This window comes from Ochotona princeps, chromosome 13 (genome assembly GCF_030435755.1).
Source record: "Ochotona princeps isolate mOchPri1 chromosome 13, mOchPri1.hap1, whole genome shotgun sequence".
Lineage (NCBI taxonomy): Eukaryota > Metazoa > Chordata > Mammalia > Lagomorpha > Ochotonidae > Ochotona > Ochotona princeps.
The window spans coordinates 38,065,169-38,089,921 of record NC_080844.1 but is presented as its reverse complement, the minus strand read 5'-3'; the positions used below and the strand labels follow the sequence as shown (position 1 = coordinate 38,089,921).

The 24,753-nt window shown below is 49.1% G+C and overlaps 1 protein-coding gene across 2 annotated transcripts in view; it reads left to right on the top strand.

Annotated features, from left to right (window-relative positions):
• Positions 1-21,758, top strand: part of POLR3A (RNA polymerase III subunit A) — a 44,345-nt gene extending 22,587 nt beyond the window's left edge. For both annotated transcript variants that reach the window (XM_004583518.4, XM_058671679.1), the window contains exons 18-31: positions 1,177-1,295; positions 2,080-2,217; positions 3,866-4,036; positions 5,586-5,699; positions 13,602-13,688; positions 13,775-13,857; positions 14,220-14,390; positions 15,549-15,642; positions 15,841-15,933; positions 17,459-17,623; positions 17,893-18,057; positions 18,309-18,440; positions 19,276-19,408; positions 20,933-21,758. In XM_004583518.4, the coding sequence (XP_004583575.2) occupies positions 1,177-1,295; positions 2,080-2,217; positions 3,866-4,036; positions 5,586-5,699; positions 13,602-13,688; positions 13,775-13,857; positions 14,220-14,390; positions 15,549-15,642; positions 15,841-15,933; positions 17,459-17,623; positions 17,893-18,057; positions 18,309-18,440; positions 19,276-19,408; positions 20,933-21,081 (1,814 nt within the window). In that variant the 3' untranslated portion in view covers positions 21,082-21,758. The remainder of the gene's footprint in view (positions 1-1,176; positions 1,296-2,079; positions 2,218-3,865; positions 4,037-5,585; positions 5,700-13,601; positions 13,689-13,774; positions 13,858-14,219; positions 14,391-15,548; positions 15,643-15,840; positions 15,934-17,458; positions 17,624-17,892; positions 18,058-18,308; positions 18,441-19,275; positions 19,409-20,932) is intronic.
• Positions 21,759-24,753: the final 2,995 nt, after the last annotated feature.

Here is a 24,753-nt window from a genome sequence, read left to right as displayed (position 1 = left end):
TGGTTCGCTTGCTAAATGCCCGCAACAGCTTCCCTTGCTAAATGCCCGCAACAGCTTGAGCTGATCCAGGCTAACGCTGCAGATCTCCCAAGTGGGTGTCAGGGCCCCAAGTTCCTGGGCCATCACCCACTGCCCCCCAGGGTATGCATTAGAAGGATGCTAAAATTGCAAGCAGAGCCTGGCCTCAAACCTAGGCACGTGAGGGTCCCAGACACATTAAATTACCGTGGCTAATACCTGCCTTTGCTTCATTTATTTAGGGTTGACCAGAGACTTGGTGTTTTAGAAATTTTAGCTCCTCCAGAGGAACTGGTTGATATAGTGTGAGTTGATTTCTGAGTTTGAAGGTACTTTAAACAAACATGTTTAGAAAAGAAGGAAAGCTGGAGGGAGTGGGCCATTAGTGGTGAAGATGCCAGCGTCCCATAGCTGAGTGCCTGGGTTCTATTCCAGGCTCTGGCTCCAGCTTCCTGCTGGCAGCTTCCTGCTGGGCAGCAGGAATGGCTTAAGTGACTGTGTGCCTTATCATCTTTGTGAGGGGAACTGGCTGTGGTCCCAGCTTAACCTCAGCAAACATTTGGGGAATGAACTAGTGGATGGGAGCCCTCTCAGTCCATTTCTATCTCTTTTAAAATAATAATAATAATAAATGTAAATAAAATGAAGTCCAGTAGTTTTTGAATGGTGTATTTAGTGTTGTGGCAAAAAAACTATAATACTCCTGCCCATTCAGTCACCCCGTTTCAGTTTCTATACATTTTCTTAATGGATTTTAAAATCCGGTTTCTATAGTCTTGATTTTCTGCTTCCTGTTCTTGGCACATAGCTCAGGCTTTCCCATTTCTACCTTTGCTTCCACTCTGGTATCCATTCTGGAATTCCTTCCCCCACCCTGCGTGTCTAGATGACAGGGTCTCAGAGCAATCACTGCTGGTGCCTGGAAGTCCCACCTTCCTGGCTCTTCTGCAGCCTCTCGGTCACCGCTCACCGAGCCGTCACTCAGGCATGCTGTGTTACCGACAGCTCCACCCTGTGTGTGTCGTGGTTTCCTGCCCCTGGGCTCAGCCTTTTGAGAATAAGGACCTGTCCTGTGCCTCTTTGTCCTTCCCTGTTGCTCATACATCAGTTAGTACTCTTTCAACACATGAGTGTTCCATTCCTGGCCTGTTTCCCCAGGTTCTTTCATTAACATCTCACAGATGATCGCCTGTGTGGGACAGCAAGCCATCAGCGGCTCCCGAGTGCCGGATGGCTTCGAGAACAGGTCCTTGCCTCACTTTGAGAAACATTCAAAGGTAAATGGTACAGAATCAGGTGGGACCTTGAAGGCTGGATCTTCTAGACTGTCCTCTGGGATAGACAGATTTGTGTGGACCAATGGCATTGGCCACTACCTGGGGTGTTTTTAATGTGTCCTTGAGAGCTCACCTGTGTGAAATATGGAGCTCAGCAACTCTCCAGGCTTGTGCAGCTGTCACTGCCCTCTCCTGAGCCAGCTGCCCACCTCTGGCCTCTGGCCTCAGGGCCAGCTCCAGCTGGCAGCTGGCAGCGCACCTTTCTTATGCCTGTTCAGAAGCTTTTCTCCAGATTATTTCTCCTTCAGGGAGAGACATATGCAGCCTGCTGCTGCTTTGTTTTTGTTTTCCAAATACTTACTTATTTTTATTGGAAAGTCAGATTTACAGAGAGGAGAGACAGAAAGATCTTCCATCTACCATCTCATTCCCTAAGTGGCTGCAGCAGCCCGAGTTTGAGCCGATCCAAAGCCAAGGGCCTCTTTCAAGTCTCCCATGTAGGTGCAGGGTCCCAAGGCTTTGAGCCATCCTCTATTGCTTTCCCAGGCCACAAGCAGGGAGCTGGATGGGAAGTGGAGCAGCTAGGATACGAAGTGGCATTTGCAAGGCTACAACTTTGGCCACTAAACTACCGCACCAGGCTCTCGCCTGCTGCTTTGTGAGAGTATGTGGGCCAGTTATTTGTAGTGCAGAGGTAGGACATGCTATGATTGCATTTTCTAAAATGCTGTGGGCCTTCAACTCTTTCAGATGAATTTTTTTCTTTTTCCCTACTTCTATGTAGCTTCCAGCTGCCAAGGGCTTTGTGGCTAATAGCTTTTACTCGGGCTTAACTCCCACCGAGTTCTTCTTCCACACGATGGCCGGTCGGGAAGGTCTGGTTGACACAGCGGTCAAGACAGCCGAGACGGGTTACATGCAGGTAATTTGGAGAGAAGTGGGCCACTAACAGCAAAACAAGGTGTTTACATATTTCATACATGAGCTGTAATTTACCCTGTCTTGGTACTTAAAGGGAGAAACATGGAAATAAGGCCGGGGGGTAGGGAGGCGCCATTGCTGTGATGTGTTCCAAACCATTCTGTGTGCCCACGGTCGTTGAGACCAGACCCGAGTCCAGGCGTCAAAGCTCCCTTAGAGGAGCCTGGTCTGCACGTCACAGAACCTCACTGAGCCCTGCTTCTTGACACATGGTGGGGAAGGGATCCTGCTCTCACTGGTGCGTATGTGATATATTACTGTAGTCAGTGGCTCCACTAACCTCCCAGTGCCCATCAGAGGTTTGGGACACGGCAGGCAAGGCTGTATGTGCCATGAGTGTGTGACCAGCATGAAGTGTGTGACTAGCCTGGTAGCCAGAGGTGGTCTGCACTGACTTTGCCACTCAGTCCCCCTCACGGCAGGGGAATGAGCATCTGACCCTGTCACATCCTACAGACCACAGAGTGGGATCTCTCATTCTCCAGTGATCTTTATACTCTGTCCTCCATAATTTAACCATGTTTGTTGGGGGAAAAATTTTTTTTTAATATTTTCCACTACTTGCCAATGCAAGGTAAAAATCAGCAGTCTGGCTTGCTGGGCCAGAAACCTGCTATGGCTTTGTGGCCTCTGTCCCCATGGTGGACGGTGAGAAGCGAGGATTAGTAAGGCAGAGATGTGAGCAAGTGGGGGGAAATGGAGCCGTCAGTGGACACGTCCTCCCCTAGGCTCTCCTGTGACTCATGTGTTGTTATCTGATATGTTTCATCATGTCTGGATGGGAACCTGCCTTTTGGTTTTGGAGCGTGCTGCTTTTGTCGAGTGCAGCACTCTGTGAAATGCTTTCCCCACGCTTGCCATGATGTGCTCTGTTTTTCATCTTTGCATTTTTTGAAGTAGACAGTGTGATTTTCCCAGAGCAGTGTGTTATAACCTAGAACAAATTCATTTTAGCATGAGGGATTTTTGTTAGTTTTAATTTGCCTGGAGGAAGATTCATCCTTTGTCTTTAATCCACCAAGCCACCATGGTGTTGCTGGCTGAAGCATTGTGCCAGTGAAAGATGCTCCAAGCAGATCCAAGGGCTGCCTGCTGCTCGCTGCCCACTGGGTCAGACACAAAGCTGTCCCTGTTGCCTCCTCCTCTACTGACCCAGAAGAGGACCTGCACCTGATCCACTGTAATTTATACTGAAGTCTACAGGGGTCCTGGCTTAAGTTACGTTTAGAAATGCAAAGCTTTGTATTAATTTATACCTTGGGGAGAGAGAAGGGGAAGGCAGGACAGCCTAAGAAAACAATCTGTGTTGGCAGAGTCCGTTGGGGTGATGGGGTTTGAGCTGCATGTGCTCTGAAAGTCATGTACGCACAGAGGTTGGAGCTTGTTCTGAATCCCACCTCACAAGCTGTGAGGCACACTTCATCTTCCATCCTTAGGTGTGAGGGGTTGCTCTCTAAGGGACTGAAGAGGAAATACTTCTATGTGATTATGTGTATGTGACCTTGACCCTTAGAATTGCATATCTCATCCTCTGCCACCTGTGACTGGTTGTCTCAAAGCCACTGATCTTTCTGCTCACTGTGCTTTAGAGAAGGCTCGTGAAATCCCTTGAAGACCTGTGCTCTCAGTATGATTTGACAGTTCGAAGCTCTACCGGTGATATCATCCAGTTTATTTACGGGGGAGATGGCTTGGACCCTGCAGCTATGGAAGGAAAAGACGAACCTTTGGAGTTTAAAAGGGTCCTGGACAACATCAGAGTAAGATTTATCAGTTTCTGGGGCTGGAGTGCTTCTGAGGACATTTAACTTGGGGCGTAATTTGGAACATCAGTTTGTGATACTGATCTGGATATAAGTGCATGCTCTTTGACCCAACAGGTCCACCTGACAAGAATTTTCACCACAGCAGGGGTGGGGAATGTCCAGCCCACAGGCCACAGAAAGTCCTGGGAACCATTTGGTCTAAGCCTGCCAGTACAGCCAAAGGCGAATCTCAAAATTCAATAAATCTATAGTCAGCTAGTTTTTCTTAAAAAAAGATTCCACCTATCTATTTATTTGAAAGGCAGAGTCAGAGGGTTCAAGATTCTGTTTTCTTGGTTCACTCCCCAAATGGTTGCAGAAACAACAGTTGGGCCAGGCAGAAACCCAGAGCCTAAAACTCCATCGGCATCTCTGTGTGGATGGCAAAGGCTCACACGCTTGGCCCATGTTCTGCTGCTCTCCTAGGCACATTAGCAGGTAACTAGATCTATACTGGAGCCCCTGGGACTTGAATTGGCACTCATGCAGGATACTAGAGTTGCAGGCAATGGTTTAAACTCAGTGTCACAATGCTGACTCAAATGCAATCCTGCAAGTGATGTTTTAAATATTCAGATGGCACAAAGAAAATAAAATTGCTCACTCCTGAGCTGAATGCAGCAGAAATGCATTTAGAATCTTCCAATGCAGCAGTTCTTCAAAGGATGTATTTTATTTCCCAAGCTGTTAAGGAGAGGCAGACCATCAATAGAGGGCTGGTCAGACAGTCCATCCACGTAGCAGAAAGACACCTGATCCTGCTTTGAAGTGCCTGGTCTTGCCTCCTGGCTATCACAAAGTGGACCTCAATGGAGTTCTGGGCTCCCAGCTTCAGTTTGGCCCAGCACAGGGGGTTGCAGGCTTTTGGACAGTGAGCATGAGGATAGGAGAAGTCTGTCTTGTGTCTCAAATAAATTAAACTAAGGGGTCAAGTGTTAAGGCACTTGCATTAAGCCCCCACGTAGGATACCCACATCCCATCTTGGAGTGCTTGGTTCAAGTCCCAGCTGTTCCACCTCCTGTCCAGCCTTTTTCTCATGTACACTCTGGGAGGCAGCAGGTGATGGCTCAGTTACTTGAGTCTGTGCCATTCACATTGGAAACCCTGATGGAGTGCCAGGCTCCTGGCTTCCACCTGGCCAAGTCTCAGCTGGCACAGCATTTGGGGAGTGAAATTTGTCTTGCTTCAAATACATAAAAAATAACTATTGAGAATTTAGCATGTTGGGGAATTCCAGTGTGCCTGAGCAATAGGAAACTTTTTGCTCTCAAGCTTTTGAGATTTTTTTAGACAGTTTATATTTCGGTGCAAATCTGGGGAAGGGAGAAAGTTGGGAAGCAGTGGCACATTGCTTTCATAGCCTAGGGGTCTCCATGTAGTTGGTGTCAGTGTGTGATTATCAAAAACTCAGCCTGGGTGAAGAGGATTGATTCTTGCATCTAGCACAGGCCCTGTGTCCATCTGGCCCACCCCAGGTAACACTGTTTCCTTCTCAAACTTGAGGCAGTCTTCCCGTGTCAGAAAGAGCCTGCTCTCAGCAAAAAGGAACTGATCCTGACCACTGAATCCATCCTGAAGAAAAGCGAGTTCCTCTGCTGCCAGGACAGCTTCCTGCAGGTAAGCCCCCTGAACGGGACCAGGCACCGCCCACCACACCTTGTGTGCCTGTCACGGGGCCCAGAGGGAGGCAGCTGCTTGGCAGCTGCCAGCCTGAGAGTTTACAAACCAGAGCCTTTGTCTGCTTTTGCTGTGATCATTTTTCTATTTTACAATTTCAGAATGGCCTCAGCAAAATCTCATCAAGCAACAGGTAGAATTTCATGTCTTAGTTTATGTCTAACACACAGACAGATTCCTATGAGAAACAAAATGCACTAGTTAAGAAACTAATAAAAATTAATACACTAAATGTTAAAAATGTAAAACTGTCTGAGCCGCTTGCCCCTTGCCTGCCTTCTCCTGTGGACCAGCTCCTCTTGCCCATTCTGCATCACTGGTTCACAGAAGCAGGAGGAACAGCACTGGTGGAGTTACAGTGCCCAGTTCCAAGCCGCTCTTTCTCTTACTATGTTATGACTCAGAAATCCATTAAATTGGCCTCCTTATTCTAGAGAGCTGTGCGCTGGACACCTGTTAATCATGCAAAGCATCTCTGTAATGGCTAGAGGGAAAGGGGAGGGAGCCAGGAATCTGCAACTGCTTCTCTTGCCGTCCTGATGTAGTTCAAACACAACACACTATCACCAGGCCATGAAAGAACATGTTGCCTTACAAAATGTTGAGAGTAGAGTGTATGGAGCTGTCATAGCTTTTCTCTCCATCTGTTGGTAGGTGGGAGTGTAGAGTAGAGCTCTTCAGGGTTTAAAGGCTTCAAATCAAGCTAATGGGGAGCGGACAGCTACACATCTTGGTTGCTTTTCTCCCCTCCGGAGGTTACTTGATTTCTCTTTCTATTTGAACAAGTGAGAATTGCAGTGTGATTCTTCTGCAGGTGTATGTTTACTTATTTATTTTTCCATTTAAGGCCTTCACTGAGACAGGTTATAAGAAATACAATGAGGTAAAGTGTCTAACATTCCATGAGTGCTGAGTGAAACGGGGTGAGCTCTGGCAGCACCCCAGCAGTTTTCTGCCCCTGGATCCAGCACACTTCTACTCCAGTCCTGGCAAATACGGTTGCTCTGTTGTGTCTTTCTTGCCTTTGACACAGAGTAACACGGGACCCTTTAAAGGGCAGTATTTGCCTCTGCCTAAGACCCACGACCCTGCTCTCAGTCTTGCTTTGGGGTATGTGGGACATTCTAACAGCTGGTTACTCGTGTGATTCATTGCCTGCCAATTGCCGTGGTGTGCGTTCCCTCTAGGGTGCATGGGTTGTCGCAGCTGTGTTCTGTTTTCACTTCTACCAGGTAGGTGAGCTTGAGCGCTGGGTTGGGTTGGGTTTGGTTTGGTTTGGTTTGAGATTTATTTTTATTGCAAAGTCAGATATACAGAGAGGAAGATCTTCCGTCCGATGATTCACTCCTCAAGCGACCTCAACAGCTGGAGGTGCGCCGATCTGAAGCCAGGAGCCTCTTCCAGGTCTCCCATGCAGCTGCAGGGTCCCAAGGCCTTGGGCCATCCTCGACTGCTTTCCCAGGCCACAAGCAGAGAACTGGATGAGATACAGGGCCACCGGGATTAGAACCATCACCCATATGGGATTCCAGTGCATGCAAGGCGAAGACTTTAGGCACTAGGGTACTGTGCTGTGCCCAAGCACTGGATTTCAAGCTAGCTCTCAGGACATCTGCTCTAACCCCATTGAAAAGTCACTCCTTTCCCAAAGTGTCCATTTGCAGTGGCCAGCTGGGGAGTGGGTTAGGTGTGTGTAGTCCCTTCCCCCATTGGGGCTGCTTGCCCTGCTGTCAGCTACTGTGTCCCCTGTGTAGCACGAGGAACAACCTGTAGTACTTGGTGATGGAGCAACAACACAGAGCAGAGGGGCCCTCCAGAGCTCTCTCCAAAGAGCTCTCCACAGCAAGACAGGTAGCAGGGGAGGACGCTGGCTGTCCGGATTGATGTAGCAGGTAGAAGTACCTTGGATTCCGCCTCTGCCCTCTCCAGTTGCTTTCCCCTTAAAGTTGACAATAACTGACCACATTTGGAAATGTGGTCTTAGAGTCCTAGTGAATGAGTCTGGAGAGTACCTTTTTATTTAAATTTTTAAAAACTATTATTTGTTTGAAAGAGTTACAGAGCTGCATTTCACAGCTACTGTACATCCCCTTAAATGAAAAGTCATAATACAAAATCAACAGTAGAAAGAAAAATAGAAATTTACAATGCCATGAAGTTAAATGACATGTTACTAGATATGACAGACTCCATTACACAGCTACTATACATCCCCTTAAATGAAGAGCCCCAAAACAAAATCAACATTAACACCATGAAGTTAAATAACATGCTATTAAATGACTAACGTGTAGCTGAAGAAATGAAAATCAAGAACCTTCTTGAAGAAAATGATGCTACTGTATGATCTACAAGTCATTGAATGATTTATTCAGAAGAAAGTGTTTTGAACGGATGAAACCAACAGAAAACAACAAAACCCATGCAATATAGTTTCCGCTGATCTTAGTTGAAGTGTGTCTCCTCCAGACAATAAACAGATGAGTTTTGTTTTTCAATCTAGTCTACTAATCTATGACGTTTGATTGAGCTTAAGCCATTTACATTCTGAGTTTAATATGAATGGGTGGTATTTGGTCCTGTCATTTTAGAAATGGCTTGTTCATTGGTTTAGTCTTCTGTTGTCATTTTACTGGGATGTTCTTCCCATTTGCCTTTGGTTTTGGTAGGTGCTATTCCTCTTGTCTGTCAAGAGAACATCTTGACGTATCATTTGTAGGGCAGGTTTGGAAGAGGCAAATTCTTTTAACTTGACTGTGGAAGAATTTTATTTCATTTTCAAAGACAAAAGAAAGCTTTGCTGGATATGTTATCCTAGGCTGACATTTTTTTTCTTTTAGAATCTAGAATATGTCACTCTATTCTCTTCTTGCCTGTAGAGTTTCCTGTGAGAGATCTCCTGTGAGTTTAATTGGCATTCCTTTATATGTCAATTGATTTTTTTCACGTGCACATTTAAGGATTTTTTCCTTATGTTCAATTGAAGAGAGCTTGATGATCATGTGTCTTGGTGAAGATCGCTTTTGATCAAGCCTGGTGGGAGTTCTGTGCCTCTCCTGGATCTTGTTTCCAAATTCTTTCTCCAGATTAGGGAATTTTTCCTTTATTATTTCATTAAATACATTTGCAAACTCAGCTTCTCTTTCTGCACCTTCTGGGACTCCCATAACTCTTATATTTGGCCTCTTAATAGTGTCTTTCAATGCTTGAATGCTTTTTGGCCTGATCCAGCTGTGCTTCCAGCTTTTTGTTTGCTTCCCCCTGATGACAGGAAATATCTTCCAATTCTGAGATTCTTTCTTCTGCTTGCTTCATTCTATTTTGGAGACTCTCCATTGTACTTTTAATTTGCTCTACTGTGTTCTTAATTTCTGATATATCAGCCTTGATTTGCTTTATTGCTTCCTTAAATTCTTGCATGAGCTTCTCATTTTTGATCAGAAGCTTTAAAATGAGTCTTACGGATTCTGTGTCCCCCATTTTCTCGATGTCTTCCTCAGTTAACTCGGGTTGGCATAGGGTTTTGCTCCTTTGCAGGGGAGTTTTCAGCAATATTCATTGTGCCTTTGTCTCTTCTTTTGATCATTGTACTTCTGGTTAGCAGAGTCTTCTCCTTGGGGCAGGTTTCTAAGCTGTGTCACCCACAGGTCTACAGTTTGATTTTACTTATTGCAGTTGGTACACAACTTTTTGGTTACAGCCACTTTTTTTTTTTAAAGATTTATTTATTTTTATTACAGCCAGATATACTCAGAGGAGGAGAGACAGAGAGAAAGATCTTCCGTCCGATGTTTCACTCCCCAAGTGAGCCGCAACGGGCTGGTACACGCCGATCCGATGCTGGGAACCTGGAACCTCTTCCGGGTCTCCCACGCGGGTGCAGGGTCTCAATGCATTGGGCCGTCCTCAACTGCTTTCCCAGGCCACAAGCAGGGAGCTGGAGGGAAGTGGAGCTGCCGGGATTAGAACCGGCGCCCATATGGGATCCCGGGGCTTTCAAGGGGAGGACTTTAGCCGCTAGGCCACGCTGCCGGGCCCAGGTTACAGCCACTTTTGCCACAACCTCCAACGAGTTCCAGGTCTGGGTTCTTATGTCAGATTTCTACCGTGGTCTCCACAGCCCCAGCTCCTGCCTCACCACTCTCCACCTCCTGTGATACAGTGCTGAGGCTGCACCATTGTCTCTGCAACCTTTCTCCCACTTCCGGTTGGAGTAGGTCCCAGGATTAGAGAGACACTAGGCATCCTATATAATTAGGTTGTTGGTGGCGCTGATCTGGTTGAAACCTGTTGGACATTAGGTCTGGGTGCCACACGAACCTATTTTGACCCGTACGATGCCACAGTCAGTATTATTTTCCTGCGGGACCAGTGCAATCCCCGGGACTCAGTGAGTTCTCACGAGCTCAGCACATGCACAGTTCACTGTTGTCCCTTGCAGTCCTAAAACTATTGCCACAGTGTGCAAAATGGCGCCTGACGTACCACTACTTCAGTTCTTGATCTGCTGGCCGTCAGATCTGAGGGCTACTCAGAGCTATCTTAGGTGGAACCTGTAGAATGCCATGTTGATGCAGTTCACAGAGTCAGAAATGAGTTCACTCCCAGCTCAGCATATGCTTAGTCCTTTCCCTTGCCTTTGCCTCCTTACGCAAAATGGTGGCCAGTTCGGCTCTAGGGGGCTGACTGGGCTGTGAAATCCACCCTGTTCTCGCACTGCCCGCCTGGGATCTGCTGCTCTGTCTCTGCTCCTGGTCAAATCAAACAGCCCAGCAGGACAGACACTTCTTTGTCTGGGTTCACCTCCCAAACTCGCAGTGAAAGTCCCTTCCCACCTGGTTGCTGGTGGAGTTCCGGCTGCCGGTAGAGTTCAGATTGCCGTTAGCTGAATGCTGCTGGAGTATCAATCACTGCAACACCACACCGTTGTGTCTGCTGCTTTGCTGTGACTGTCAGTCTCCAGGTACCCCTCTGCTGTTGTTCTGTCCTTTCCTGTTTCCTGAAATATGTCCTCTCCACGTCATTCTGATTAAATGTTTTTCCGTCCGTTTAAACGTGTCCTTACCCTATTCCGCCATCTTAATTCCGACACTGATAATGTTGATATTTTGAGCTTCTGAGAGTCATAAGTTCTTTTTTTTCTTTTTTTTTTTTTTTTAGATTTATTTTATTACAAAGTCAGATATACAGAGAGGAGGAGAGACAGAGAGGAAGATCTTCCGTCCGATGTTTCACTCCCCAAGTGAGCGCAACGGCCGGTGCTGTGCCGATCCGGGAACCAAGAACCTCTTCTGGGTCTCCCAAGCGGGTGCAGGGTCCCAAGGCTTTGGGCCGTCCTCGACTGCTTTCCCAGGCCACAAGCAGGGAGCTGGATGGGAAGTGGAGCCGCTGGGACTAGAACTGGCACCCGTATGGGATCCCGGCGCGTTCGAGGCGAGGACTTCAGCCGCTAGGCCACGCCACCGGACCCACCAGTTAGTAATTCTTGAGATGCATCTGGGTCAGGTAAATCAGAAACTTGACAGAATTCACAATTCTCTAGATGCCATTAAGAACTTAAGACTTGGGCCCGGCAGCGTGGCCTAGCAGCTAGAATCCTCGCCTTGAATGCCCCGGGATCCTATATAAGCGCCGGTTCTAATCCCCGCGGCTCCACTTCCCATCCAGCTCCCTGCTTGTGGCCTGGGAAAGCAGTCGAGGACGGCCCAAAGCTTTGGGACCCTGCACCTGTGTGGGAGACCCGGAGAAGGTTGCTCCCGGCTTCGGATCGGCACGCACCAGCCCGTTGCAGCTCACTTGGGGAGTGAAGCATTGGACGGAAGATCTTCCTCTCTGTCTCTCCTCCTCTCTGTATATCTGACTTTGTAATAAAAAATAAATAAATCTTTAAAAAAAAAAAAAGAATTACTAACTGGCAGCTATGGCCTATGAAATTTTTTTTTTTTTAAGATCAGTTTGTTTATTTGAAAGTTGCAGAAAGGGGGAGACAGAAGAGAGAGATCTTCCATCTGCTGGTTCACTGCCCAGATGGGCTCAATGTCCAGGGCTAGGGCAGGCTACACCAGGAGCCTGGAGTTTCTTCCAGGCCTCCCACACGGGTGATAGGAGTCCAAGCGCTAGGCTTATCTCCCTCTGTTTTTCCTAGTCTGGAAGCAGGAAACTGGATCAGAACTAGAGCAGCTGGGAACTAGCACCTAAATGGGATGTTGGCATTACCGGCAATGTCATTACCAACATTCCATACCACCAGCCCCACAAAATGCATTTTTAAAATAATGACCCTTGGGGCCCAGCACGGTAGCCTAGCAGCCAAAGCTCTCGCATTGCACACGCCAGGATACCATATGGGGGCCAGTTCAGGCCCTGGCAGCCCTGCCCCCCATCCAGCTCCCTGACTGTGGCCTGGGAAAGGGGTTAAGGAAGTTCAAGGCCTTCAGACCCTGTACCTGCATGGGAAACCTGGAAGAGTCTCTGGGCTCCTGGGTTCGGATTGGCACACCTCCAGCTGTCAAGGCCACTTGGGGAGCGAATCATTGGACGGAAGATCTTCCTCTCTGTCTCTCCACAGACTCTGTGTATCTGACTTTACAATAAGAATAAATAAATCTTTTTTTAAAGAAATAAGATGACACTTGACAGTCACATCCGCTCCTTGATCCCTGGGCTGCAGAATGGCTGCAGTGTTAGCCACCTCAGCCTCATGCTTGTTTGTCACAGCTCTTAGGTGTCGTGTTTTCAAAGGAAACTTTTTGGATAGTAGATCTCAGCAGTAGCCTTAGAATCCTCACTAAGCCCTATTGTAAGTACATGCTGTCATTCAGGTCTTGTTTGATGGATCCTTAACGGATCCAGAGCAGATCCTTAACGGCCCCAGGACTTTCAGAGTGGTAAATCGGCCTCAGCTTCAGCTTAACGTCACCAACTGCCACCCTAGGCTGTCATTGGAGCCTGGAGGTGTTGATAGCTCTAGGATGGCAGCATCCTCAAGCTGAGGCCATCTGGCCTGCCACCCTGCCTCAGCCCTCGCTGCCTCAGCTTGCACCAGTATGTTGTGGACAGGTGACTGTCCTTGACCTTCTGGAGTCAGAGCTTGCTTCTCTTGACCCTCACAGAGGTGAAGGGAAGTAGGGTCTTACTCTAGATTAGGCTTTCCTACAGGAGCTGTTGTGGCTTGTTTGTCTCAGTGAGGTGAACACATTTCATTCCAGAACTTTCCTTCACATTCACAGCTCATCTGTTGGGTACATGAGGCCTAACTTTTGCCCTGTGTGTGCCTTCAGTGTATTTGCCTTACTTGGTGTGATCATTTCTAGCTTCTGCTTAAAACTGACAAGGTGTGCAGCTCTTCCTTTCACTGGAACAGTGCGGAGCTGTTAATTGGCCAGATTTCAGTACTGTGCCTCAGGCAGTGGGGGGGGGACTCAGGAGAGGAAGAGAAATGGGGGAGCAGCTGGTGGGACGTCAGAACATACGCAACGTTGATGACTTGAGTTCACCACCTAAGTGGGTGTGGCTTGTGGTGCCCTAAAATGTGGTGGTGTCAGATCACTGGTCACACTCCACCATAACAGACTGAATGAAAATGCCTGAAGAGTGCAGAGATTACCCAAGCTGATAGAGACCAGAGTAAACTCCTGCTGGTGCAGAATGACGTAGGCAGACTCAGCCTCTGAAAGCCGCCGAAACCTTGACTTTTCTGTTCGGTGCAATAAAGCCAAGTATGCCTGTGCATATCTAGCTGTCTCCCAGATAGCAAAAACTTATGAATTGCTCAGGTTTAGTGGCTGAGCTGTGTGACATGAATCTCTAAGAGACATACCTGATAACTGTGTCATCTTTCAGGAAATCAAGAAATTCATTAATGGGGTTTCTGAGAGGATCAAGAAAACCAGAGATAAATACGGCATCAATGATAATGGCACGACCGAGGTGAGAGCCTTCCCAGGCATGTCAAGGCCCCAAGGTATTTGCAGATGTTTCCAGTCCTAACTCTGCACTTGGCATTGTTCTTCCAGCCCCGCGTGCTGTACCAGTTGGATCGCATCACCCCCACCCAAATAGAGAAGTTTCTGGACACCTGTCGGGACAAGTACATGAGGTAGGGGAGCTACTTACTGGGACTGCTGGGTATCCGTGTCAACTCTACCGTTATCCCATCATCACTTAGTGGCTGCTAGTATTAGACCTGAGGTCTTTTCCAGAACATAGGTACCAGGCCCATGCACAGCATGCTAAGCACGAGTGGCCACATGGGGTTTAGCCACACTGTCAGTCCCCACCTGTGCCTGTTCCTGGTCAGTGCCAGACTCCTGCTCGGTCAAAAACACAGCCTCACCCGTTGCCCATTCCATCCTGACCCTAGTGGTGTCTGTTAAGAGAGGGTCACCACGAGTCCCGCCCAGGAACCTAATGGTCTCATCTCTGTCATGCTGCATTCTTCTTCATTCCTCTTTTCTCTAGAGCACAGATGGAGCCGGGGTCTGCTGTGGGTGCACTTTGTGCCCAGAGCATTGGCGAACCGGGCACCCAGATGACGCTGAAGACTTTCCACTTTGCGGGCGTGGCCTCCATGAACATCACCCTGGGCGTCCCCCGTATCAAAGAGATCATCAATGCCTCCAAAGCCATCAGGTGCCCGGGTCTCTCATGTGCCTGCGTGTCTGTCCTGTCCCCTGAGAAACTTTAGTGGTCGTCTTTTTTTTTTTTTTTTTTTTTTTTTTAAGGTTTGTTTTCATCAGACAGGCAGATTGATAGATCTTCCATCTGCTAGTTCACTCCGCAAATGGCCAGAGCTGAGCCAATCCAAAGCCAGGAGCCAGAAGCTTCTTCTGGGTGTCATGTGGGTACAGGGTCCCAAGGAAGTGGAGCAGCCAAGACACGAACTGGCACCCATATGGGATACTGGCACTTGAAGGTGGAGGATTAGCCAGTTGAGCCATGTGATCCTTGTGTCACATGGTCACATGCATACATGGGACAGTGTCTCACACTCTGATAAGCATGCTTGATGTGTTCATCACATTTGGAGTTTTTGTAATGTTACTCAAAAACATAAGTTGAAGGTGGATACCAAAATGAAAACAGTGGCTTTTTATGGCCACAAATCAGATGATAGATGTGAAAAATAACTAGAAAAATTGGAAACATGTGTCAGTAGATTTCATCTTTTTAATGTCATTGGTCCCCAGTAGTTTCATGTTAGGGTTTGTAGGTGATCTCAGGCTACAAGTAATTAAAACACATTACAGTGTCTCTGATGAGAAAACTCTTGTGTGTGATCTGACTCCAAAAATGACAATGCAAGATATTAATCAAGATTGCTGCACTTGTTACGAACATCGCTGTGGCTGTACGGGAAGTTGGGAGCACTGCCTGCCTCCCTGGGCTGTCTGGGTCAGGCGCAGGAATGTGTGTTGAGGACACAGGTCCAGATGGCTTGTGGGGGGGAGGAGCCAGCAGTGTGGTTGGAGAGGGGTGGACATAGCTGTGGGACGTGAGGGGTCAAGTGCCCTCATGGAGCAGAACTAAGGCAACTGCTGATGAGGACCAGAGACAGAGCGGTAGGATCACTGTAAGAAACAATACTCTGCTTGCCTTTTTATTCACTGGTGGCGGGAACTGCTTGGGGAGCTCCCAAAATAATACATCTAAAACGAGATCTTGTGCAAAGCCCTTCATCACTTAGCACAGCCAACACACAGTGAACGTGCAATTAACTGCAGATAGGACTCGACGTTGCAAGCAGGTGCACTGCAAGTACTGTAACCATTCCTCCCTTGCTTCCTGCAGCACTCCAATTATCACAGCGCAGCTAGACAAGGATGACGATGCGGACTACGCTCGCCTCGTGAAAGGGAGAATCGAGAAAACCCTCTTGGGGGAGGTGAGACACCGTCTTAGAAACCAGAAAACTGGGTCAGCAGTGGTGGAACAGGTGTTAAGACCAGACACAGTGGATGAACCTGGCAGTCGGGGCCACACTATGCCAGCACCTAAAAAAAAAAGTGTACAAAGGTGGGAGGTCTTCTGCTCTTGGGAAAAGGAAAGGAGTGATTAACACGCTAATGTTTTGCTGCTACAGATTTCAGAGTACATCGAAGAAGTATTTCTTCCTGATGACTGCTTCATTCTGGTCAAGCTCTCCCTGGAGAGGATCAGGCTTCTCAGACTGGAAGTGAGTCACATATTTAGATGTGTAGGAAAGTGTCCTGTTAATCCCAAGATAGGTGCTGATAGCCCAAGGCAATGGATGGGTGAGACCAGGGGCGTGCCTCAGGGGATTCTGGCAGGTCTGTTGGGATTCTGCTGTGCCTGTGCCTTCACATTCCCTCTTGCTACACCTGCCCTGGGCTGGACATTTGACTTACTGGTAAAGACGTGCATGTCCCTCATCAGAGTTCCTGAGTTCTGTATCCAGCTGCACTCCTCCTGCAGCTTCCTGCTAGTGGAGACCAGTGCAGGCAGCGATGATGGCTCAGGTCATTGGGTTCCTGACACACATGTGGGAGACCCAGCTGGAGTTCATGGCCCCTGGGGCCATTGTGGGCATCTAGAAAATGAAACAGATGCAAGATGGCCGAGAGCTCTATCTTTCAAATAAACTAACTCAAAATTGTTTTCTTAAAGGCTGCCCTTGACACAGGCCGTCTAGACACACAGGACCTCACTCGAAGTCTTGTGGCATGCATTGTGATAACACATCACCTTATCCACCTTCCCCAGTGTCTGAAAGGACCTCAGGCTAACAGTGTCTTACTCACCTGTGGGTTCCCAGCGCAATAGTTGATTGTTTCTGTAAAATATTATTTTTTAAGGTGCTTTTTTTATTCACTTGAAAAGCAGAGTAGCCTACAGAGAGAACTCTTCCATCTGCTGGTTCACTTTGCAAATGCCCAGAACAGCCAGCACTGGCCAGGCCAAAATCAGGAGCCTCCAACTAACTCCATTTGTGTACCTCGTTTGGATTGCAGGGGCCTGAGCACTTGAGCCATTGCCTGCTGCCTCCCAGGATGTGTTAGCAAAAGAATGAATTGGAAGTTGAGGTTCTGAAACCGAATATCAGGTGGCACCCTGGTGTGGAATGCCAGTGTCCCAATCCGTAGCTGACTCCCCCTGCCCTTTGCTTCGTTCAGCAAATGGGTTTTGATGGGGAGATTAACTCAACTTGTTAGACTGGTGTTTATGGATAGTTGAAGTTGAAAGATGACCAGCCTTTCAGACTGTGACAAGGAACATCTTGGAAACTAAGCCACTTCCTGGCACCTTCTTCTTGCCCTCAGGGAGCGAGAACTGCCTTTGCCTTTAAAACACGGTCCTGCATCCCAGTTCCTCCTACCAAGTTCATGTGTCACCCTTGTAATTGTTGACTCTGAAGCCTGGCAGGCCTCTCTGCAGTGTGAGGGACTATGGCAGCATGTGTTCAGCTGTTTCACCACACGAGCTGGGTGGCACCTGGGCGTGTGACACACGGGCAGCTGTGGTGATGGAAGTTGAGTAGCTGGTTCACCAACGCCTGGTGCAGTCCTTGTGCTGTCCCAAATCGAGCATGAATTCTTAGTGGAGCAAATGTTGGTTCTGGGTAGGGAGGAGGGTAAAGCAACCCTTTGGCTTTGGATGCATAAAGCACAGAGGTACACAGTTTGTAAGCAGGTATGTGTGTAGTATGGAAAGCTCCATAACAGCCCCTGACTGCCATGCAGGTGAATGCTGAGACTGTACGCTACTCTATCTGCACATCCAAGCTGCGTGTGAAGCCGGGTGATGTGGCTGTTCATGGCGAGGCCGTGGTGTGTGTCACCCCCAGAGAGAACAGCAAAAGCTCCATGTACTACGTGCTACAGTTCCTCAAGGAGGATCTCCCCAAGGTGAGGCAGGTGTCATCCCCAGCAGAGAGCCAGCATTTACCTGGAATAGGGACACCCAGCAATGGAGCCCCAGGGACATTGTCACCACCCAGCCTAGGGACAGCATCTTTTGCTTTTCTTCCTGGCCCTGGCCCACCTGGTCCTGGAGTGAGAAGGCCACGCCACAGCCCCAAGACCTCCACTAACCAACCCATAGAGCTGCTGTGATTTTGAGGGTGGTGGGCCGTGGATGTTGCAGTGTCTGGAGCCCACCGTGTCTCTGGATTCAGGTGGTGGTGCAGGGCATCCCAGAAGTGTCCAGAGCTGTCATCCACATTGATGAGCAGAGCGGGAAGGAAAAGTACAAACTCCTGGTGGAAGGCGATAACCTGCGGGCAGTCATGGCCACCCACGGTGTGCGAGGCACCCAAACCACCTCCAACAACACCTATGAGGTACTGCCCACCCTTCGTCCACTCAGAGTCCACCTGGCTCTCTTAAGCCACCAGCTAACCCCCAGCTCATTCCCAACACACTTTTCTGATCCTCTGTTTCTCTGGGTCAACCAAGAAGAATGGCTTACAGTCCACTTCTAAAAAACAGTGCAGGTGTGCCTTGAACCCACAGGGCAGAGGAGGGAAGTGGACACCCAGTGGCTGTAGTCTCCTGGAAGTCTCCACTTCCATTGATCCCTAGTTTTGCACAGGTGGAGAAGACTCTGGGCATCGAGGCAGCCCGGACCACCATCATCAACGAAATCCAGTATACGATGGTCAACCATGGCATGAGCATCGACAGGAGGCATGTGATGCTGCTGTCTGACCTGATGACCTACAAGGTATGTGGGCAAGGCCTCCTGGGTGGTTAACAAGACATCACTGCAACCCAGAAAATAGACATGGGTGGGCAGGCCAGGTGTCCTGTTCAAATCCCCACCAAATGACAGCATCGTGGTATGCTCAGCCACAAGGGGAGGTGAGGAGCACAAGGGCAGAGTCTCTTGTCCTTCTCTGAATTCACAGGATCTCAGGCGGGAGGCTGGGCTTCAGTGCTGAGGTTGCCCAGATACTTTTCTCTCTGTTTTTGTCCAAAAATTGCTTTCCCTCTCACAGCGCCCTGGAACCGCAGGCTTTAACATTCTGCCTTAACTGGCATTCAGACAGCAGCTGGTGGCTGGCCACTTGGCCCCTCCCGGGGAGGGAAGGACTGTCATTTCAAATCTACCTTTCTAGTCTAGCTGTAGATATGCACACCACTTCTCTGTAGGTGCATGTGGTTTATAACACTGATTATTTGCCTTATCTTGCAGTGAAGATGAACACACTTTTGTAAAGATGGCACAGTATTCTTGGCCGGCCTTTATTATCTCCACTTTTAGTGCTTTGAGCCCTACTAAGCACCTTGAGAAGCAGTCCCGTTTCCTGAAGTGAGCCGCCTAGGTCTCTGCTGCGACCACTTGTAGGCAGGGGTGAGAGGCTCTGTGCCAGTAGCTGCTCCCCACGGGGCCCCAGGGGGTGGACTCACAGCCATGAGGTTCCTTTGAGGCCTGTCTCTGCTGCCTGAGCTGCCGCTTAGCTGGTCTGGGTTTGTTCTGTAGAGGGGCCGCACAGGCCTTCAGTTGTGCTCCCTTGAGCGGCCCGGGTGCCCCTCTGATTGTCTGTCTCCTGGTGCAGGGCGAGGTCCTGGGCATCACCCGCTTTGGCCTGGCCAAGATGAAGGAGAGTGTGCTGATGCTGGCTTCCTTCGAGAAGACAGCTGACCATCTCTTCGATGCCGCCTACTTCGGGCAGAAGGACTCCGTGTGTGGTGGGTTTGCCGTGTCTGGGAGTGGCGTCAGAAGCTTTCCTTACACCAGGGACCATGCCAGGGATGCCTGAGACACAGCTGTATGCCTGGGCTTCCGGTTTTTGGGAGCTTTGTTTTCTTGTTTGCTTTTAATTTCTTTGGGAAGTAGTTACCAAGAGATGGGGACAGAAATCTTCCATTTGCTGGTTACTCCCCAAATGGCCACGATGGACGAGGCTGAACTAGGTCAAAGCCAGGAACCAGAAACTTCATCCTGGTTTCCCATGTGGGTGCCAGGGCCCAAGGCCTTAGGCCATTTTCTGATGATTTTCCAGGCCATTAACAGGGAGCTGGAAGAATTGCAGCAGCTGGTACAGCGTGGCAGGTAGAAGATTAATCTACTATACCACCTCATTGTCATTGCCCCCTGCACACACAAACACACACACACACACACACACATATATACATATATACATATATATATACAGCTATGGGTTTGGAAACTGCAGTGATCAGACGAGCTCACCGCCAGAGCACATACCCGTTGTTGTGTTCTTCAGATGAATTCTCTCAAAAGGAGTGCAGACTAGAGATAGAAGGAAAGAGAAATGACATGAGGAGCTAAGGAGGAAAAGGACAAAACAGCCAAGGTTTGGGTGGGCAAGAGGGAAGTGTACTGGACAACAGAAGAAGCCCAAACCAAGACAAAAGGAGGAGCAAGTAGGCCTGACCTGGAGGAGGAAGTGCCAGCACCCCAACCCCAGGAAGCTGGGCCTCTGCTGCCTCTCAGCCCTGCTCCCCTGGGGGCCCAGCATCGCCCCGCACCAACTTCCACCTGTTCCCCTCCTCCTGATCCTTTTGCACACTGTAACCCATGCCAGCCTTTGCTCTGTGCACAGTTTCAGTGTGATTATTTGCCTCTCTGCTTCCACGATAGCACGTAGCCCGGCACGTAGAAGCCAGAGCCTCATGGCCAACATTTGTGTCTTATTAGAGCTGAAACAGCTTGGAGAAAGAATCCGCACTACCCCCTCCTGTAACTCCACAGGAACCCTGGTTGCTGAGTGTTTCTCATTAGGGCTGTGAGTCCCCACTGCTCTGCTCGGGAGCTCTTACGCCTGGCCCAGCCCTTCCCCTAGCCACAGCTGGCAGCTGTCTTTGTCGTTTCCTAGGGCAGTGTTATCTGCTTGCTACTATGCCGCCATCGCTTGCCCTTCTTCTAAGGAGTCTGGGGTCAGCTTTATTCAGTGTTTTATTATCTGAGTTGAGTGTACTTGAACGCAGACCCACAGATGGGAGATGAGATAGCTGGGCTCACCTCATCTCCAGCTGGTTGCTGGGCTGGGAGCAGATGCCCTCCCCAAAGGTCCAGGAGCATGGCCACTTGCAAGCAGGACAAGAAGTAACTTGCCTGCATTCAGCAAGTTGAAAGAGTGGGACTGAGAGCTAAACCTCAGTTTCCTGGTGCCCAAATTAGTGATTTCCGCCTCACGAATGGATCCTGTGTATTGAGCTCTCTGATCTCCATTCTACTTGTTGCAGGGGTGTCCGAGTGCATCATCATGGGAATCCCGATGAACATTGGCACAGGCCTCTTCAAGCTGCTCCACAAGGCCAACAGGGACCCAAACCCTCCCAAGAGGCCTTTGATCTTCGACACAAATGAATTCCACATCCCCCTTGTCACATAGTCCCATTTGCAGCCTCAGCACCTTGCCCTGTCTGCAGCTGCCTTGGAGAGCTCTATGTCCCCTGGGATAGAGGCCCTGGTGCCCCCGTCTGTGCCAGAGCTGAGAAAAGGTTCCTGCATCCCCAACAGCAGCTCTTCTGATGCGCAACAGCTCACACCGGTGCACCTGCCTACCCCACACTGCTTGGGGGAACTGAGGGTTTTATTTGAAACTCACTAGAGATGTCTCTGCTCTACCTTCCCACCTCACCTCCCTAAACCGGAAGGAGACCCCAGGTGGGCGTCACTGCATATCCATCCATCAACTCCCAATGGAGTCTTCATGCCTGACCACGAGCCAGATCTGAGTCCCACACAGCCCAAGGTACATTCTTAGTCGTTCATTTCCTGGACTTTCACTACATGACATGCTCCTGGAAACACTGTTACTGTTGGTTTTTTGTTCCATTGGAAGGAGTTAGAATTACTTTTGAAACCAAGAAGCTACAGAAACTGAGAAACCCAAAACAGAAGCTCCAGGGGAAAAACTGATCAAGCAGATTGAACCATCTAGAATTCATAACCAAGCTGAGCCTGTACGGAGTCCTGGGCTGCACTGAAACATGGATGCCTCCAACTCCCCTGCTGTGTTCCTCTACCTCTGATCCTTGCGACAAACCAGACCATGCTTTCTGACCACAGAGGGCTCTTCTGAGGTTGTGTCCTGCTGAGGTGGGGATGAGATGGTTTGGAGCCTTGAGGGAAGATCGGTCAAGGCCACTGCAATGCCTTTCACTGCCATCCACACTGTGTGCATTTTGGGTGCAGTGGCCCAGAGCTTGTAGGAAAGGCTACCCCAAGTCTAGGCAAACAAGAGTCAGAGGGTCACTGAGTCACAGGGCTGGGCATCCGCTCGAGTTGGGGTCACACACTGATCAACCACAGCAGGCTCCTTGGGCAGTGTTCACCTCCCATGACAACAGATGTCTACCACTGAGGCTGGGAGAGCAGCAGGAACTCCTGGAAGACATGTTCACCGCCTTCTCAGGCGTCTGCCCCTGACTGCAGTGCTCCTGCAGGGTTAAGGCTTTGGAGGGGCTTTTGTGCAATGGAGGGAAGAAACGTAAGCAGCTTGTCTTCCAGAGACAGTGTGCTCTTTGTCCTGGACTCGCTCCCTGGAATTGGACCAGGGCCAGGGAAAGGACTGCAGAGGGCCATGGCACCCTCCTTTGAAAGAACAACCTCCTTTCCCAGCACTAGCACCCCTTCTGGCCCTTCCTGGTTCCCAGCCATAGCCACCTAGCCGAAAGTGTGACCCTCTTGTCTGGCCCTGTGCAGTTGGGAAGGTTCTTTTGAAATATCACGGTTGACCCAGAAGAAGCAGCAGCCCACACTGAAGAGAAGCTTACTGCGGAAGCAAGGCGTTTGGTTTGGCTGATTAAAGAGATGGGTACAGTAAAAAAAAAAAAAAATTTAAAAAAAGAGGCATATGAACTTGAGTGGTGTTTTATGGACTCAGTTCTTTGGATGTTCCTGAGTTTATTAATGTCACTGAGCTTCCCGGTGGCTGGTAGAATGAGAGCCTTCTGTCCCATGCTCTGGGGTTCTGAGCCACCCTCAACCATTGCTCCATGAAGGCACATGTAAAGATGCATGGCTGGGTGCTGTGTCCTCCCTGTTCACTCAGGCTGGCCCACATATTTCTCTTGGTGCCTCCATCATGTGAAAAACGCCATGGTCCTTGATGTTTGGCCCCCTGAATCTTGGCACTGTGCTAGCTGGGTTCATGACAAAGAACAACTGCTGATTCAGTGTTTCCACTGAAGAACTCTGCCAAGTGCCCCTGCTGTGCTGTGTGGACCCCCGGAGAGGGAGAAGAGCCCTACGGGAGTGAGAAAGACAGTGCTGCCAGCAGCCACCCCCTACTTGGACAAATCATTGTGTGAGATGATTGTGATTGATGAGTACACATCCATATGTGGCATTCTAGAACAAGGCTGACCTTGGGATAGGCATTTACATAAAGGAGCACATCTCCTGGGGGTGCAGCCATGTGTCCTGGCATGACCATGGTCAGTGGCCCAATCCGTGTCCCCATCATATCCCATTCTGGGTGTTGAAATTCTCCATACCTCTGGCCTAGCAGTGCTGTCTTAAGAGCCTAGTAGAAAACCAAACTTAAGATTTTTGTTTTATTTGGAAGGCAGAATTAGGAAAGAGAAACTTCCATTTGCTAGGCCAGGCCACAGCCAGGAGCCCAATGCCTTCTCCAGGTCTCCAGTGCAAGTGCAGGGCCCAAATTCTTGGAACATATGCTGCCTTCCCAGGATCCCCAACTGAGCTGGATCAGAAGTGGAGCACCTGGAACTTGAACACCCATATGGGATGAGGTGTTGCAGGTAGAAACTTAATTTGCTATGCCACAGTGTCAGCCCTTGAAGACTTAGCAGCTACTCTCCTCACCTATTGGAAAGAATAACATTTGACTTTGGTCTCCTCTTCAAACAGTTCCATGTTTGCTCAGCAGTCTGTCCATTCTTCTGTGTTTTTAACGTCCTTTGTGTGAAAGGGATTAAATCTAAGAACATGGTTAAACCCTTGCGTTGCCTGGCCCTTTGGGGTTGGGGTCCCACTCTGGAGACACTCTGTCAGCTACGTCATGGTACTGGGTCCCAGTTTCAAGGTGTGTACTGATTCACATCTGATTGAGCCTACCACTGAGCAGTGATTACTTTCCTTGAGTTTTTGCTGTGTTTTGGCAGATCACTGTTGCTTTTCTGCCGAAATTCAGAAAAGGAAAATCTGGCCATAGGTGAAACTAAGAGTCATCCTTGTAGGTGATGGATGAAGCAAGGTAGTTGGTGTCCAACTCCTCAGATGAGAAACATCCCTGCCTCTGCTCAGTCATTGCACCCTTGCTGCCTTGAAGCTAGAAAGGAAGGTCACCCCCCTGTGATTCAGACCCAGCAAGACATGCCACCTGACCAGGACCATCCCTTTATGACAGATTTAGGGCCTGCACTCCCCAAGACATTCTAGGTACTGGGAGTGCAGCAGTAAGTATGAAAAGGGGCACAGGGTGCTGGTCCAGCTGCTAAGATGCCACAGATGGGGCTGAAGCAAAAGTGCAGTACAACAGTGAGCAGCAGCAACCCAGTACCCGGGTCAGAAGCACACAATCAAGGGCCCAGCCTGTGTGGGTGAGCTCAGTGCCTCAGGCCACACAGATTCCCCTGACCACAATCCTCTGGTCCCAACTTCCTGCTTCAGGTCTCTACACCAACAGTTTGGCCTTTTTCCCTTGGGCTTAGATTCTTGCAGGTGTGTCCCAGACAGAGGCAGTCACTAGGAAAGGATGCTTCGTATCTCTCAGGCCAACCCCAACTTGTGTAAACATATTACATCCAGAAGTACTTAAGCTCCTAAGAGTATGGGCCCTTGGGAGGTCACTACAGGAATGGAGCCCACCATCTGGCCAGGGTCTCACTAAGAGACCTGGGCTTGACCATCCCAATGTCAGGATTCAAATCCTACCTGCCCCTTTCCAGCTGGTGACTTGGAGGCAATGACTTAACCCCTGCTAACGTCCTTTTACTCATCTCTGACAAAACTGTCCAGTAGTGCATAACGCAGGCTTGGTGTCATTAACAATGACACTGAGTATAAAGTTTGGCACAGAGTGTTTAGCACACTG